The sequence below is a fragment of the Saccostrea echinata genome, unplaced genomic scaffold, assembly GCF_033153115.1.
Source record: "Saccostrea echinata isolate AGI-Se365-2 ecotype Australia unplaced genomic scaffold, CSIRO_AGI_Sech_v1 ptg000023l, whole genome shotgun sequence".
NCBI lineage: Eukaryota > Metazoa > Mollusca > Bivalvia > Ostreida > Ostreidae > Saccostrea > Saccostrea echinata.
This window is the reverse complement of record NW_026889772.1, coordinates 11987803-12005311: the sequence shown is the minus strand read 5'-3', so window position 1 is coordinate 12005311 and position 17509 is coordinate 11987803. Positions and strand designations below refer to the sequence as shown.

The following is a 17509-nucleotide window of genomic DNA, read 5'->3' as shown; positions in this document are numbered from 1 at the left end:
CATCATCGTCAACGCGTTCCCGCCAGCCTACATCGCGTCATTCGTTATCACACCCATCTAGTCATCGTAATCGCACCAATCCCTCCAACTAGTCTGAAATATCTGACGTTTTCCAGGCGTTATTTTTTAAGTGCCAGGCACGTAAAATATATAAATCGTGAAAGACGCCTGGAAAACGTCAGATATTTCGGACTACGCTCCAACAATCAATCGATAGTCGAAAATCGATAGTAAACAACGTGCCCTTATTACATTCAGATTCCATTCGGAATTCACGCCAACATTTTTTGTCGGGATCGATGTTAGAAAAATTAATACCGGAAGTTTCGAATGAAAAGCTGGCGGGAACTGGAGTGTATGTTGACATTATTTTGTAATATATTAATATTATAGAAGTCAGGCCTACAGTTTAATGATAATCGGCGTTCTGGTTAATTAAAGGTACGATGTTAGTGTGTGTAGTATGTGATGTTTCCCGGGATATCACGAGATTTTAAAGCAAAATTAAAAATGATTTTTTTCATCATAAATACTATAATATGTACAGGATGAACTCCGTGTAATGTAATCACTGTAGTCAGGTCCAGTACAATCTCTTGATTTAGCTATATAGCTTGAAATATTCAGAATAGCTTGATTTAGCTATATAGCTTGAAATATGCAGAATAGCTTGATTTAGCTATTTTATCTTACTTTTTTCTTAATTAAATGTGTTATTTTTCAGCATGTACAATGTACAAAAGTCGCACCTAGGTGCAATGATGTGGTCGGCCATATCTCCTACATTTTGCCAATTTAGTTAATGCACTAAAAATTAATTAATATTTACCCTACAGATGATTGTGTTAGAACATTTTCAGGGAGTGTGAATTTTCAAGTGTGTCAGACAAATACATAGCCCGCGTAAGCGGGTTATGTGAATTTTTTGTTGCAATAGCTGCGACATTAATTCCTGTACTAACAAACAAAGAAAGACATTTTATTGTTTATATTTATATCTTTAAAAAAAACATTCAAAGTAAATTAAATATGTTAAATATTGTATTATAGATGTGTATGTCATTGTATGCATAATTGATGGAACAGCCGTTACTTAAGAAATCTTTGCAGGTGGCTTGCTTAGTGTTGTTTACTGACTGATTAACAGCACAGGGCTCGACATAACTTTTTTTCCTACTTGTCCATTCGGACAGGTGACAAAGACATTTACTTGTCTGAACTTCAACTTCACTTGTCCGAAAATTTTTCAATAGAGATCTAATTCTGTCAACTTGAAAACTAAAATAAAGTCCATTACACATGGCATGTGCTTGATTGATTCGTGATGTTATTGATAAATACAAAAAACACATAAAACGAAATTTTATCTAGGCTTTCTGTCCTGACAACAACATAAATGTGCATATTCGTTAAGTTTGTAAATTCCATGCCTTTTCAGTAGTTTGCAATTAGTGAACTTCGATCTTGATCGAATGTGAACTCAATTAACGATCTCTATCGGGATCGAAGTCCGGTTTTTATGTACAGCTTCCGTCTTGAAACTATGGATTAACTTTCAACAGTCGTTCTTTTTATTATTTAGAGACTCTTTTACATTAAAATGCACTTGTCCAATCGGACAAGTGCCCGGCAATATTCACTTGTCCGTAATTTTTTTTCACTGGTACCGGACAAGCGTTAATGTCGAGCCCTGCAGCAAAGGTTTTTATAAGAAATAAAGGAAATAATATTCAATTTTTTCTACCCATTGAGAATGGGTCAAGTACTGATTCAGTTGGGGAAAATAGTCAAAATAGAACAAATGGGAATTTTCTGTCATGTCAACAAATGAAATTTATTTCATGTTTATTCTAACCTCATTACCTATTAATTCAAGCCTTAAAGAATAATCAACCAGTATTCATTGTTTTACATGTTAATGTCCCTTGTTCTCACGTTGTCATGCTTTCAAGTTGTCAAAAATGTAAGACATTAGGCCAAAGTTTTTATTTTTTTTGGTTTACGATTTTCTGTCTCAAAAAAATGCATTGGGTGGTCGAAAAATAAAAATAATTTAGGATTCAACAATTTCATTTTAAAATACCAGCAATGTTTATTTTAATAAAAATAATACACGTCAATAGTACTTTTAAGTTTTATTGTCTAGATCACATAACTCTTTTTATTTAATTTTAATTCATTTCTACTTTAGACTGAATGTCATTTTCATATACATATAGGTCTGATTTTTGTTTGTCAATCAGTGCTTGGTTCATGATGTTCAACTTCTTTTTGTGCTCTTCAGTGATATGTGATGTGTTATAAACCTTCGTATCCCCATAAACTAAAAAATAAGGATCCAAATTTAAGTTAAATTTAGATTGAAGAATAATACAATTTAATTGTTTAACAATCTTAAAAGTATTAATTGACGTTGAAATAAAGGTTATAATAATTTGATCATGCAGCTATCAAATTTAATGTTAATCCTGCGGCACAAAAGCCTAATAATTTCTCAATCAAGTCCTTCTTTAAATTTTAGTTAGTAGGCAATGCTCATTATTTACTTAGTAATTCAGAGGGCTTTGATCTCAGTTGCGTATCAAATTTGCAAAGATTTGTATATTGAATTTACTTCTATAAATTAACAAATGTTTTATACACATTTGAATTTATCCAGTGAAATACCAGTCAGCGTTATTTCAACTAAGATGTATCTCTCAACACTAAATTGGCTTAACTATTATCCATGGATTTATCAGCCTATTTTGGGAAATGCCATTTTGGGGGAATTGGGAAAAAATTATCGGCTATTTGATGAAATTGGAAAAAAAATTAAAATGTTGCTTAAATCATGTATTCAGGGGTAATTCATTTAACATTTCAGCATGAGCTATAATTTGGGCAACCAAACGACAATTAAATATGATCCATCTTCATCATACAAGATCTAATAAAAGTAAAATGGACTTCAATGAGTATAAAGTATTTATACAACGTAGGGTATTACATGTACATGTGTGTATGAGATTTCAATTTAGATCATTATGGTATCTCTTTCTGGAGATTATAAACCTCCGGCAAAAAATTATACTAAGTACACATTTTCTAAAAGTCCTCTTTAAATATGTATTAATGCATTGAAAATATATTTTTGTATCTGAAATAATGTCTAAAGTATATAAAATCTATATAATTACACAATATCATCATTTTTAGAAAAAATGGAGGAAATTCGGATTAAAAGTTGGCGATGTTTTTACAGTGTTTTTAAACATGCGTTATGACTGTAGCTTTGCTAAATGAGTTGAATAGATGAAAGTTACTGACAATCTGACAATTTTACTTTGTGTTTTTCCAAGATAATTAAAAATAAAAGCATTGTTCAGCAATTGGGAAAAAATACTACCAAATTGGCAAAAAATGAACTCATTTTCAATTGGGAATGGGGCCGAATTTCGGCTCATGAGAAGACACTGATAAATCCCTGTTATCTATAGGTGTATCTGTGTTTGTTAGGTCGATCAGGGTTGGGCATACACTCTCCAATATTACGGTATGAATTTAGCCAATTGAGACATTGCAATTGGAGAAAGGGATCATGCACCCAAGATTTTATTCATTTTTCTATGCAGAAAAAGTTCTTTAAGTGTGTGTCATTGCTGTCAGTGAGGAATTACCTTGTTACATGACAGAACCGCCATTTTTGGTTTGCACATGTGTTTATTTACGGTCACCTAAATGTTTGTAAAGGTCTCATATATTTATAAGCGCTTATTTGATTAAGATGCATTCTAAAATTTAAAACCCACCAGTTCAGCTGAGAAAAATCCGGAAAAATGTGTCGGAGAAAGACATTATTTTTATTTTCATGTTTGGTGAAAATTAGGGTCGGCGGAATCGTAAACCAAAAGAAAAAAAAACTTTGGCCTTAGTATGAGTACACTGTCAACAACACGCATCCCGCCATATTACCACTGATCTCTACTTTCGATTTAAGAGGAAGTTAAACATTTAGATAACTCGCACAGCATTTCATATGAAAAGAATTATGATGTTATCATACTCTGTTCCTCGGCAGTTGAATTGGGGATTTTTTATTTCAAAATTTGGAAAAATTAATGTTTTTTTGGCATTGGAAATGGTACCGTTTACCGGTACCAGATATGTAAGGGGAAAAAACGCTGAAGGGAAAGCACCAACACATCTTTGGGTCATATAACTCGTCTGTATGTATGCCCAAAGGTATATTCATTGACACTTTTGTGACACAACAGTTTTAAATGTTTTTACAGGAATACTCTAGTCTACAATAAGAGAAAGACACCTGTTTTGGGGTAGTACATGTATTACTTTGACTGCCTGACAGCCCTAAGTATTGCGACTGTTGCCCTCACTAACTGTGTCAGTTTTCTAATTCTAGTGAAACTCTATGAAATTTCATTGTTAAAACAGTGAAATGGCTTGAAGTGGCTTGAGATTGAAAGTCCAAACAATAAAAAAATTGTGCTAATTTTAGCTCTACTGGTTAGAGACCGGAAGAGCTTATGCGATAGTAAGGTTTCCGTCGTCCGTCCGTCTGTCTGTAAACTTTTTTTTTTTCAAAACGCTACTCCTCCTACAGTTGTGGTCTGATTTCAATATAACTTGCCACACAAGTAGACTACACTAAGATACATAATTTAGTGCATTTGTTTTTGATTTTGATGAACAGTGTTGCCATGGTTACTAAAAATAGAAATTTCTGTGAAATTCCTTTAAAACATTACTCCTCCTACAGTTTTGGTCTGATTTCAATATAACTTGGCACACAAGTAGACTACATTAAGATTCATAATTATCTTCATTGTTTTTGAACGATGTTGCCATGGTTACTAAAAATAGAAATTTCTGTGAAATTCTTTTAAAATGCTACTCCTCCTACAGTTTTTGTTTGATCTCAATATAACTTGGCACACAAGTAGACTACATTAAGATACATAATTCTATTTATTGCTGCATGTTGCAAAGTTTCAAATCCAAGTGCTTCTTTTTCTCTGTTACATGTATATGTACAGATCAGTAGAGCTACAGTCTCATCAGAGACTTCTGGATCAAAAATTCTTCTAAATTTTTTATGTTTTTTATGTTTGACTTTTATTAGGAAGAAAAGAAAGCAATGGCTCAGTTTGCTGTAATTGAGCAAGCTAAAAAATCCCTGAAGACTGTACAGGAGTACATCAAAGTGGGCATGGAAACCACACTAGATGTTGCCCAGGATTTTGCCGACAGTAAAATAGGTCAGTATTATTGTATGTATATAGCACTGTGAACCAATTATTTTATGCAGCATTCTGTATTTGCAGATGAAAACTGGTCCATGACAAAATATTATTTGCAATTGACGTTTCCTGATTTTACAGACTCAAAAAAAAATCTTTTTAACTGTTTGGCAACCCTAAAAATTTACAATATGGAGTTGCTTATGAATTCCATCGATATTTCTTGCACCCATATAATGGGTATTCAGCACTTCTAGATATCAATCGATGTTAAATGTAAACTTTTAATATCATCTCAGATTGGCAGACATTACTATTATATATTTGCTAGCTGGAGAGTTGTTTTGATGTAGCAAATTCTGATCTGTAGATTGGTAATGTGTATTGATACGTTTGTGTTAAATATTTTTATTATTTGTATTAAGCTTTGTTTTAAGTGACCTATTCAAAGTGTATTCTTCAAACAACATGCATAATTAGACCAGGATGAGGTGTTTGAAATAGTGATTGGGAAGGGCTTGTGCCATGTGCCATAGTCGCATTGAAGTAAAAAATGGCCATTCATGGTGTCAAAGTGCTCATTGAAATTTCCTTGGTTGCTAAGACTTAGCGTTGTTTGTTGGAAATACTTCCTAATTGTTTTACTTTCATTTTAAATGCAACAACAAATCTAATTGGCTAAAACCTGTTGCATAAGAATAGACTTCCAATAAACTGTTTCTGTTCTGAAAAGAGTACCAATTAATTTCCTACTGAACTCTATAGAAACCTTATGCACTCTACTTTTACTTATTCAATTTCAGACAAATCCTTGGCATCATTTGAAACTTGATTATAATCACTTAGGGTATATGGTGAAATTTTCGCCCCTATTTTATTTTAGCCCCTTTCGCCCTACTCACAGATGGGCGAATTTCAAAAAACACAGTATAATTTCTTAAATAGAATTGTGACCGGGCGAATTCAAAACGGGGCAAAATTGTTTGCAAGGTGTAAAAGGGCAAAAATAACCCTGTATACAGTATTTAAAAAAAGCCCCTGAAATATATAGGGTCCCACAGGGTTCATAGGTCAAAATTGCAGTTGTATAGAACTTATAGTGATCAGAAGTAAATGCAAGAGTTATCTTTCCTAATTCCCCAAAACTCATTCTGAATTTTAGATGTTCAAAAGTTATATGTTCATAATGTAGATGTTATATCATAATAATAGATGTTCATAAGTGTTTTTGATAAGATAAAAATTTCTAAATTAAACAAGCATTCTGAGAGTATTGCATTAGCAATACTAGTCCCCTACCGGCAAGTGTAATCTGGTTCCGTTCCCGTTAAGAATTGAAAATGCCATAATTCCGTCAAAAATTAATGAAGCGGGATGAAATGCAAACTTGATCTATAACTAATCAAGGTAAAGCCACATACCAAAAATCAGCTCAATATCTACAAGCGTTTAGAAGAAAATTGCGGAAAACCAAGTGGGACGGACTGACAGAGGGACAGACAGACAGACGGACAGACAGACAGACAGATGGACGGACAGACTCAGAGGAAACCTATAGTTCCCTCCGGTTTCACCGGTAGGGGACTAATTAGATCATGAATAGATGGAACCTGTACAATTCTTCCCAATAGGAAAACGAATGAAACAAGGGAGGCTTATTTTTTGTGTAGTATGTCATCAAAAAGTGGTGTAAAGAGCCTCCCTTAAATGAAAATTACCTCATTACCTTAATTCAGCCAGTTGGTAAACACCTACCTATTCAGTACTCTATATTATTCTGTCTAAGGCCAAATAAAAAAAATATGTGTGGTTCCGGTTACCCGACCTTCCCTATTTTATACCCCCGACCCTAAACTTTTTTTTTGGCAATTTTCATATTTTTTCCGGAATTTCCCCCGATTTCCATCAATGGCTCCAGTTTAACTTTTAGTTTCAGCAATGACGGCCTCCTTGCAAAACATAGTGCAAGTGTTTAATAGTGTTAAATCCAAAGCAAGCTAGCATGTAGGTGTCCCCTACCAATATTGACTAGTATATTATCACACCACATCTAAATGCCATTTGCAAAGCAGTGATAGGTATTATTTAGAAAAAATGAAGAAAATCATTTTAAAAAAAAAAAAAAAATCCCTACCTACCTACCCTAATTTTTTTGGAAGTGTAACCGGAACCACACATATTTTTTTGTTTGGCCTAACAAACAAATGATGTAAATGATGTTTGGTACTCTCATTCCTGTAAAGCACTTAAGGATAATAAAGGTATAATACCTCACTTATATGTAATGTTCAATCAAAAGTTTGACCTTAGTAATCCAAAAGAACGGGCAATACATATTGTATGTGCATTTCTTTAAATGTGCTGTACTGCAGACACATGAAGAATTAGATATAAAAACAGTTAGTGTTTCATATTTGTTTGTCATTATATTTCTCAAAATGGTCCTTCAGAATATATGGATGGCCTATTCGATTTTAAAATGGCCCATTAAAAATGTTAGCAGTGGTGCCATAGCTCCCTTTGACCTACATGGCCTTCCCAATCACTGTCATCAGAGTTGACTGGGGCATAAATGATCCTTGTTAAGAATGATTCATTCTGATCATCATCTTATGGCTTACACACACAATAATAAATCTCAAAGATAAAATGTTTCATGTCATGACCTTGAAATTAACCATGGCTTTGACTTTGAGACTGGTAAATACATTACAACTCATTTCTATTAGGGGTGACCCATTTTTGTGCTATGAAAATTAACAGAAAGCTGAAAATGAGATGTTTCAATTCATTGACAACATTTATAACAGTGTGCAAGAGGTACTTTTAGGTCAAACATCAGGTCAAACACTGCCGCATTGATCAATTTTACATATTGAAAAGGGAAATAACTCAATTTTCTATTTTTCCAAGTTGAAAAAGAAAATTTAGTTATTCCCCTTCATAAATGCTAATAGATAAGACGTTTTTATTAGATAAACAGATAATACAGTATTTTATGAATTAACTTTGTTTGGAATAACATTATTTAAAGTTAAATAAAATAAATACATATTATAATGTGAGAGAACAAAAAAGTAAGAATCGGTTGGGTTGATATCATCATTTGTTGAATGACTGACATGAAAAGAATGTATAACAGCTGCTTCCAAAAAAAAAAAAAAAAAAAAACCCTGCCTGTTGCATTGAATTTCGAAATTTTTGGCCTGAGAAAGTATTAATTTTTATGGCCTTTTATATAAACAAAAATGCAATACAAACTGGAAACATAAAAACTTTTGCATTGCTTCAAATTTTGTTAAAAAATTCCTTTTTCATTTCAGAAAGCGAGAAGGAAATAGATATTCTGAAGAGTGTAATGAAGGACTATGTACAAATGGAGAGAGATCTGGATGATTTCATGAACAGTGTAGAAGACGTAACAAAACAGGTTCATATTCAGTCATGAACAGGGTAGAAGTAACAAAAAAGGTTCATATTCAGTCATGAACACGGTAGAAGATGTAACAAAACAGGTTCATATTCAGTCATGAACACGGTAGAAGATGTAACAAAAAAGGTTCATATTCAGTCATGAACACGGTAGAAGATGTAACAAAACAGGTTCATATTCAGTCATGAACAGGGTTGAAGATGTAACAAAAAAGGTTCATATTCAGTCATGAACACGGTAGAAGATGTAACAAAACAGGTTCATATTCAGTCATGAACAGGGTTGAAGATGTAACAAAACAGGTTCATGTTCAGTCATGAACAGGGTAGAAGAAACAAAATAAGTTCATATTCAGTCATGAACAGGGTAGAAGTAACAAAACAGGTTCATATTCAGTCATGAACAGTGTAGAAGATGTAACAAAACAGGTTTATATTCAGTCATGAACAGGATAGTAGTAACAAAACATTGCGACAAATATTGCTTTCTTGTTTCTAAAGAAATGGGTCTGTCATTATGTAACAATTGGCTTTTGATGAGAAAGACCAAAACATTCTATTCAGCTGAAAAATTTGACCACTTCAGTGTGCATCATTGTATTCAGTCATGAAGAGTGTAGAAGATGTAGTGAAATAGGCCCAGATTCAGTCATCAGTAAGTCAATTGAATGATAACACTTAGTCCATGAATTTGATCACCATCAGGTGAATAATTGAGACTGCTATTTAGGAGGGAGGGAGTTGGCACATTGCACATTATTGTTGTCTGGTATAAGTGTCTTGATATTTTCAGTGAGATCTGTTCCACGGATTGACAATGCCCATCCATTATTACACATTTAATTTGTTTTACAGGCAGCACAATCACAAGAGCCTATTGATTTGGAGGAGTCAGTGGAGAGTAAATTACAGGCTTATAAGAGCAAGAGTCAGATGGTTCCACTTGAAAATCATGAAAAATATGTGGACTTGGCTGAGAAAATCACAGAAATACTTCATCCGGGTAGGTAGAAATATCTTTGTGGTCATTGGTTTATGGTCAGAATGTCACCAGAGTTACTCAGGTGACCTATCACTATATGTTTTTGTCCATCTTCATGTAGGTGTGCGTCATGCGTAAACTTGTCATAATTTCAACATTTTCTAAAGAAACAGTGTACCAATTTCAGTCAAACATGCCAAAACGTATCTTTGGGTGAAGGGGATTCAAGCAGTGTTCAAAACTAGAATCTGTCCATCAGTCCAATCACTTCAACATATCCATAGTGTTTGAGATACCAAAGTGCAAGTGTATCTTTAAAGGAAATTAGATTTAAGATGGCAAAACTATAGTTATTTTATCAAATTCATATCAATTGTGCTTTTCATACGTACACATATTTTAAACAAGATGATATTAATACATTTTAAACTCGTTATATGATCAGGCCAAGATAAATAAATAGTGTGTTTCCTATTCCAACCTGAGAAAAAATAGGGTAGGTAGGTAGGGAAAGCATTTTATTTTATTTTAATATTTTATTGGCAAGCTCGCTACCATTTTTCCTCAGGGAAATCACTGTCAAAACATTTCTGATTAATGTGTATAAGATTTGCTTTTTCTGAAACACGGAAGTGATCGAGATTAGGATTTCTAATAGTGAAACTGGAATAGTTTACTCCTGGAAAGATATCTGCGGATAAATTTTTAGGGTTGGCTCATATACAGTGACGCTTCGTTTATCCGGACGCCACATTTTTTCCACATTATTTTGTCTCATTAATCCGGAAATTCGCGTTCTGCATCCGGAAGGTTGATTTTTACTACAAAACGTAATAGTTCATTGAAAAATGCCCTGTTTATCCGGACGGTAATTTTTCAAGTAACAACTTTTTCACACTTATCTTGCAGTAGTGTTAACTGTTGTGAAAACATTGGCCATTCAGTCAGTTTGAAGGCGGTTACCTGCGACCAACAAACAATAGCGTGCGTTTATCCCAATTAAATCTCGACGAATTTAGATTACACTGTGCAATAATTAAATAATAATCCATTCAAGATAATATTGCTAACCATCTATACATCGGTAAATTCATGAGAATTTTTGAGAGTTGTAAATAAAATGAACAATAAATTACGAGCGATTTCTTTCTGCTATTTATCATGCTGATTGCGTTAGTTTAAAATACGATTTTCATTTCAAAAAATGTAAATGTATTTGAAATGCCTTTTTACCCACAAAACAGTTTAGAAAGGTACATAAATGAAGAAATATCTTTCTTTTTAAAATATGTCTATAAACGTACATTACTTTAGAAAAGAAATATAAAACTGGTGTTACATATAGAAGTTGATTACGTTTTCAAGGTATTGTTTAATGAACGAAATTCAAACTTATAGTCTGTAGAAAAAATATTGATAATCATGAAGATGGTTTGTGTTTTTTGTGAATGTTTCTAATACTTTCATTGATTGTGCGTGTTTGAGTTAGTTTGCAGTGTTCAGTTAATTTTATAGTAACCCTTTGTAATGAATATACAGGGAATACATGTATACGGGGCTGTTTATATTTGAACATTTTCAGTGATGATGCTGAACAGTTCTGTCATATCATATGAATTTCAATAAGTATTATACCCCACGCAACAAGTTGGCGGGGGGTATAATGTTTTTGACCCGTCGGTCAGTCCGTCAGTCCTGTTTTTTTGTCAGCACAACTCCTCATAAACCGCTGCACAGAATTTCGTCAAACTTTGCAGATATTTAGTACACAGTGTGTAGATGTGCATATTACCAGGAAATTCCGATTCCTTTATTTTTTCTGGGAATTTCGGAACTTTTCAACTTAGATTTTTGGTTATATCTTGAATATAGAGATGAACAGTTTGTCAGCGCAATTCCTCATAAACCGCTGCACAGAATTTTGTCAACTTTGCAGATATTTAGGACACAATGTGTAGATATGCATATTACCAGGAAATTCAGATTTCTTTATTTTTTCTGGGAATTTTGGCACTTTTCAACTTAGATTTTTGGTCATATCTTAAATATAGAGATGAACAGTTTGTCAGCGCAACTCCTAATAAACCGCTGTACAGAATTTCGTCAGACTTTACAGATATTTAGGACACAATGTGTAGATAAGCATATTACCAGGAAATTCTGATTCCATAATTTTTCTGGGAATTTCGGCACTTTTCAACTTTTATTTTTGGCCATATCTTGAATATAGAGATGAACAGTTAGTCAGTGCAACTCCTCTTAAACTGCTGCACAGAATTTCGTCAAACTTTGCAGTTATTTAGTACACAGTGTGTAGATGTGCATATTACCAGGAAATTCTGATTCCATTATTTTTCTGGGAATTTCGGTACTTTTCAACTTAGATTTTCGGCCATATCTTGAATATAGAGATGAACAGTTTGTCAGTGCAACTCCTCTTAAACCGCTGCACAGAATTTCGTCAGACTTTGCAGATATTTAGTACACAGTGAGTAGATGTGCATATTACCAGGAAATTCTGATTCCATTATTTTTGCCCCCCCCCCCCCCCTTTAAATTAAATTGGTGCTTTGCCTTAAATAATTTCATAAGTACAGTATATAAACAAATTCATATGACTACATCATAATTTTGTATCCATCAATTATTTAAATGTGTAAATTGTCATGTGTTGGACATGAACTTACTCTCATTAACAAATCGAAATCGCTGAGGAATTTAAATAACAGTTTGTCAGCGTAACTCCTGCACTGAATTTCCTGAAACTTTGTAGGTATTTCAGACATAATGTATAGATTTGTATATTACCAAGAAATTTTGATTCCATTATTTATCTAGAAACTTCAGCCCAATTAAATTTGTAACATACAAAGATTTGAACGTCCTTATATGCAAGAAGTTTTGATGTGATGATTTTTGCAAGTAATGCCCCTTTTTGAATTATACTGTGTATTTAAAATGCACTGTGCCATTCATTACATGTTGCATTGTCGAGTTTTGGGGGAGCGTGGGGTATGTGAGCTTGCTCACTTTTTCTTTCATTATATATGGCGAAATAAAACAACAGTATATCAAAATTTGTGCAGCCCATGAAGTCACATGCCAAAGAGAAGGCGAATAAATTTCCTTTGTTTAAAAAGGAGGTCTCAGCATAAAATTGCCGATCCATTTTTATTGTATAAATTACATTTTAATAATTTTTCTTTAATTAATTATTTCTTTAAAAAACTATAAAATAAAACAATAAACCAAAATATTAAAGTTTCTTTGCCGTCACATTTGATACAAGAATGTGCATATATACATGCTTGGAGAGTGTTTTTTGAGAAGTGATTCAATTATCTGGACGATTCATTTATCCGGACGATTTCGTTGGGGGACAGAGGCGTCCGGATAAACCTCGCCACTGTATTTTAGGGTCGGTCGGGGAACCGGAAATACACAATTTATTTATCAAGGCCTCAAGTAAAACTCTATTATTACTTTTAATGTTTTACTGTTTTGCATTGTTAATACTTGCGAGTTATGACTAATACCCTTTGTAGATTCAAGTTTGAAATGTGGGGCAGAGCCCGCTTCCAAGGAGAGATAATTAAGAAAAGGCAAAAATAAGGTGGTGTGAATTCAAAATCTGATTAAGAATCAGAAAGTTAAAAGCCAGAAAGTTGAAACTTATATGAAAGCTTCCTGACATAGTGAGGATTCAGATTCAGATCTGTTTAAAACATGACCCCTGGGGGTAGGGTGAATTTTCTTCACATATTTTGGAAAAAGTGTATGATTATGTATACATGAATTTATACCTAACGCCAATACAGGTGATGTATTTTCAGGGGCGTCGGCAAGTATTTCACATTGGGGAGGCGAACTGTATCGAAAATGGGGGAGGGGGGTCTAACTAACTTTTTGTGACATGAATTAATTAAAATTTCTGCCAAAATCTTGCTTGATATTTTTCCCATTAAGTCAAAAGTCTAAAGGTATTTTCTGATTAAAAAAGAACAATTAAACATACCAAAAAAATTATAAATAAAAACAAACAAACAAAAAACATGTTTTATGTGTGTTTTTTTACTGTAACATATTTTTCATAAGCAGTTCAAAAGAGTCTCATACTTAGAATGCCAAATATACTTAATTAATAACAAAATATTGTCAATTCCAGACTGATGGACTTTTGTTTTAAGTTACTTTATATAAATGAAACAAAACCAGAATATTTTTAAATAGGAGTTTGTTTCTTTGAAACCATGGAAACGGCAATTTCTTCGAATCTTAAGCGCGCGGATTACTCTAAACACAGAAAGAACTTTGAAGGGTTTATGACGAGATAAACATCAAAATACATATCCTATAATTTTCTATTACTGTACAATATTTAAATTGTTTCTTGCGGAAAGAATGCATATGAAATTTGAAATGAACTGGCTGGTTAATACCTCTTAATTCCTCAATTTTTGAAATTCAGAAAAATGTATGACATATAAAAAAAATCAACTGAAGTAAATTTTAGATAGTAAATTTTATCCATTTTTTAAAGTATTTTACTTTCATTTATATGCCCCTACTTTGTAATATTTTTTGAGAATTGTTTAACAGCAGCTGCTAACAACTTCGATTCATCAAAGATTTCCAAACAGCAATTGACCAGTTGATTAGACAATGAACAGGCCTGTTATACCCCCGGGAAGGGAGCAGGAGGGGGGGGGGGGGGCAAATTTTAGCATTTGAAAAGAAAAAAATTCCAGAAAACTTAGAGAACCCCCACCCCCGATCCCCAAGAAATAGAATTTCTAAAAAGGTTGCTTGCTGTGGGCTTGATTAAGAATTTGTAGCAAACACGCACGTAGAGTGATGGATACCCTGCTTGATGTTTACACACGCCAGGTAAAGGTATATAATTAAACATATACCTGTATACACGTATATCCTAATTTGCGTCTGTGTAAACAATAGCTTTCACACTTTGCCGCCCCATTGACAATGTTGACCACAGATTGCCGTTATTCTCGCCACCCCATTGACCACAGATATTGCCGTTACAAATTTTATAATTCTGTATTTCTCATTTAATTTTTTTTTTTTTTTGCAAAATTATTGGGGCGGCGACCACCGCCCCTTTGCCGATACCCTTGATTTTAAAAGAGGTCTGTAATTTTCTAAGATGTAGAAAGCTGTGTGTCTTTTTATCTATCAGATAAATATTCTGAATGAGAACAAAATATTATGGAGAGATTTTAGATGCAGCGATTTTTTTCTACCCATTGGGAAAGGGTCCTGGACCAGTTCAATTGGGAAAAATAGCATCAAAGTAGAACAAAGGAGAATTTTCTGTCATTCAATCAAATGAAACGTATTTTGCGTTTATTCCAACCTCATTACTTATTACTCCGTGATTTAAAGAATAAACAACAAGTATTTATTGTTTTTCACATCAATATCCCTTGTTTTCGCATTTTCATGCTTTCAATTTGTCAAAAATGTATGACACTAAGCTGTCTATAACACAGGTCCTGCCATATTCAACCCTCTACTTTCAATTTTAGCGGAAGTGAAACAATTAGTCTACTTGTACAATGTTTCGTATAAAAAGAAATACAATGTCATCGTAGTATGTTGCTTGGCAGTTGAATTGGGAATTGTTAGTTTCAAAATTGGGAAAAATTAACGTTTTTGGCATTGGTAATGGTACCGTTTATCGGTACCAATTATATAAGGGAAAAAAACGCGGAGATATTCACATGAGATACAAATAAAAGTTATATAGCTCTAGTGTCTGACAAAGCAACGATCCAAGGTCATTTGGACAAAGTGCAAAAGTAACAGTTCTTCAGGTCATACCCTTTGGCAAGAAACAGTGGAAGCTCAGTTTTGCTTATTTGAGCAAGGTCAAGGTTTAAATTAATAACAGAACAACATGTATAACATATATAAAATAAAGATGGTATAAGTTTTAGAGAGTATGTGGAAATACAATGCTCAGATGACCATCAAGGCACATAGGCCTCTTGTTTAAAAGCCCCTCCCTCTTCTCGATGTATAATGTTTGTAGCATTGTGCTGAATTGTATTTTTGGTTTGTTAGCATTGTGTACAATTGTTAAATGTAAATTGTATTTCTGGTTTGTCTTTAACAGACAGACAAGTGGACAGTGTGCCTCAGACCCCCACCTGTACTGGGGACGAGGAGATGGTGCTGACACAAACAGACATCAACACCAGGTGTCCCTACACAGGAAAAGACATGGTCAACCCTGTCAAAAACCGCCATTGTGAACACAACTATGACAGGGAAGGGATTCTACATTACATCAAAACAAAGAAGAACCGGGCAAAGTTAGTTGATCAATTGTTTCCATTTGTTAAGTCATCGTCGGATACCCACGGGTGATCTCGTCTTTACTCATCACCCGTGGGCAAACTCGCTGAAATTGCTAATTTATTGATTATAGACAACCAATCAAAAAGTTGGAACTCTTCAATTTTGAAAATACATTTATTAGTTTGCTATTTATGGTAAACATTTTGACGCTCATTAAAACGTGCAAAGTTTGTTTTAGAACGATTAAAGTCAATTCGTACAGGTCACTGACATTAAATACCAGTCAGAAATTGTAAGGGAGTACCTTTTTCAAACTGCAAAATGCACCGGTGAGTGGATTTATTAGCAATCGGTGTGTTAACTAGGGTCTGTTAACTACGGAATGGTTTTGGCATTGCCGAACATACATACATAACCTGAACTTTAATTCGTTGATTTGCCATCGCGACTTTGTTCAGCAGCCAATCAAATGACCCACGCATATTAATTACATACGACGATTTTTCGGTGAGTTAGCCCACGGGTGATGAGTAAAGACGAGATCACCCGTGGGTTTTCGACGATGTTGTTAAGTTTTCAGTAGAGATGTTTTGGAGGTGGTAATTTATTTAAAAACTCTTTATTGAATCGAGGGATCAGTTTAATGAAAATTGTAATAAATTAACCTTGAAATTGATTGATAGGTGGACACTTACTGAATTTGTGTATAATACTCACAGTTTGGAAAAAAAATTTAAGATTAAAAAAATTTTATGTAAAATTTTCTTACCAGATGTCCAGTGAGTGGTTGTATGAATGAAAACCCAATCCAGAAAGAAGATTTAATTGAAAACAAAGAACTCAAGAGATATATAGACAAAAAAATCCGCCAAGAAAAGAGGACAAAGAAATCTAGTTGATGTTAACATCAGAAGACTACCATGTAGTGTTCATATTCTCAGTCTTAACATTGTTGACATTATGCAGTTGATGAAATTTATAGGCTGAAGGAAAATGAATGTGTAACACAAATGACACAAAGTAACTGTGTCAGCATATTTTATAGAACAAAATGTGAGCTTGGATTTTTAGATATAAGATTTTACTGTGTTATGGTAACAGGTCTCACTCTGATCCAAATAAAACTGGTTTTATTTTCAACTTTTTTGTAATGAATTAAAGATACATCTCTTAATTACATTGAATTGAAGTAGTACATTTAGTTGTATTTAATGAATAGAAATTATTTAGGTTTTTGTTGAAAAATCGTTAGCGTAAAAGCGAAATATTATTTGAACAGAGGAATAATGAGCTTTAATTTACATCTCCAATTGTTCTTTTCGAAAATGTTGAATGGATGTTTTTTTTTAAATTATATTTTTGATGCTGGAAAACTGATGAGTAAATAAAGAAGTCAGTTTATATACGTTTGTATGTTTATTAACTCGTGATCGAAAAAACAAAACAAAATATGCTGCAAACACTATCAAATTGTCCCAGTATCAGATGACAATTTAATGACTGAAAAAAGTTTATTTAGTATATATATATGTTT

General features: G+C 33.4%; 1 protein-coding gene across 1 annotated transcript; it reads left to right on the top strand.

The window, feature by feature from the left end:
• Window positions 1–380: 380 nt before the first annotated feature.
• Window positions 381–17376, top strand: LOC133191478 (E3 SUMO-protein ligase NSE2-like). The gene is made up of 6 exons (XM_061327232.1): window positions 381–441; window positions 5123–5258; window positions 8564–8670; window positions 9528–9675; window positions 15791–15989; window positions 16748–17376. The coding sequence occupies exons 2-6, from the start codon at window positions 5138–5140 to the stop codon at window positions 16872–16874; spliced, it is 702 nt and encodes a 233-aa protein (XP_061183216.1). The 5' UTR covers window positions 381–441; window positions 5123–5137; the 3' UTR covers window positions 16875–17376.
• Window positions 17377–17509: the final 133 nt, after the last annotated feature.

Excerpts from the sequence above, each read along its gene's own strand:
- LOC133191478 (XM_061327232.1), top strand. The coding sequence starts at position 5,138 with ATGGCTCAGTTTGCTGTAATTGAGCAAGCTAAAAAATCCCTGAAGACT. Across the intron at positions 8,671-9,527 it reads TAGAAGACGTAACAAAACAG|GCAGCACAATCACAAGAGCC; the intron begins GTTCATATTCAG and ends TTTGTTTTACAG. Across the intron at positions 15,990-16,747 it reads ACAAAGAAGAACCGGGCAAA|ATGTCCAGTGAGTGGTTGTA; the intron begins GTTAGTTGATCA and ends TTTTCTTACCAG.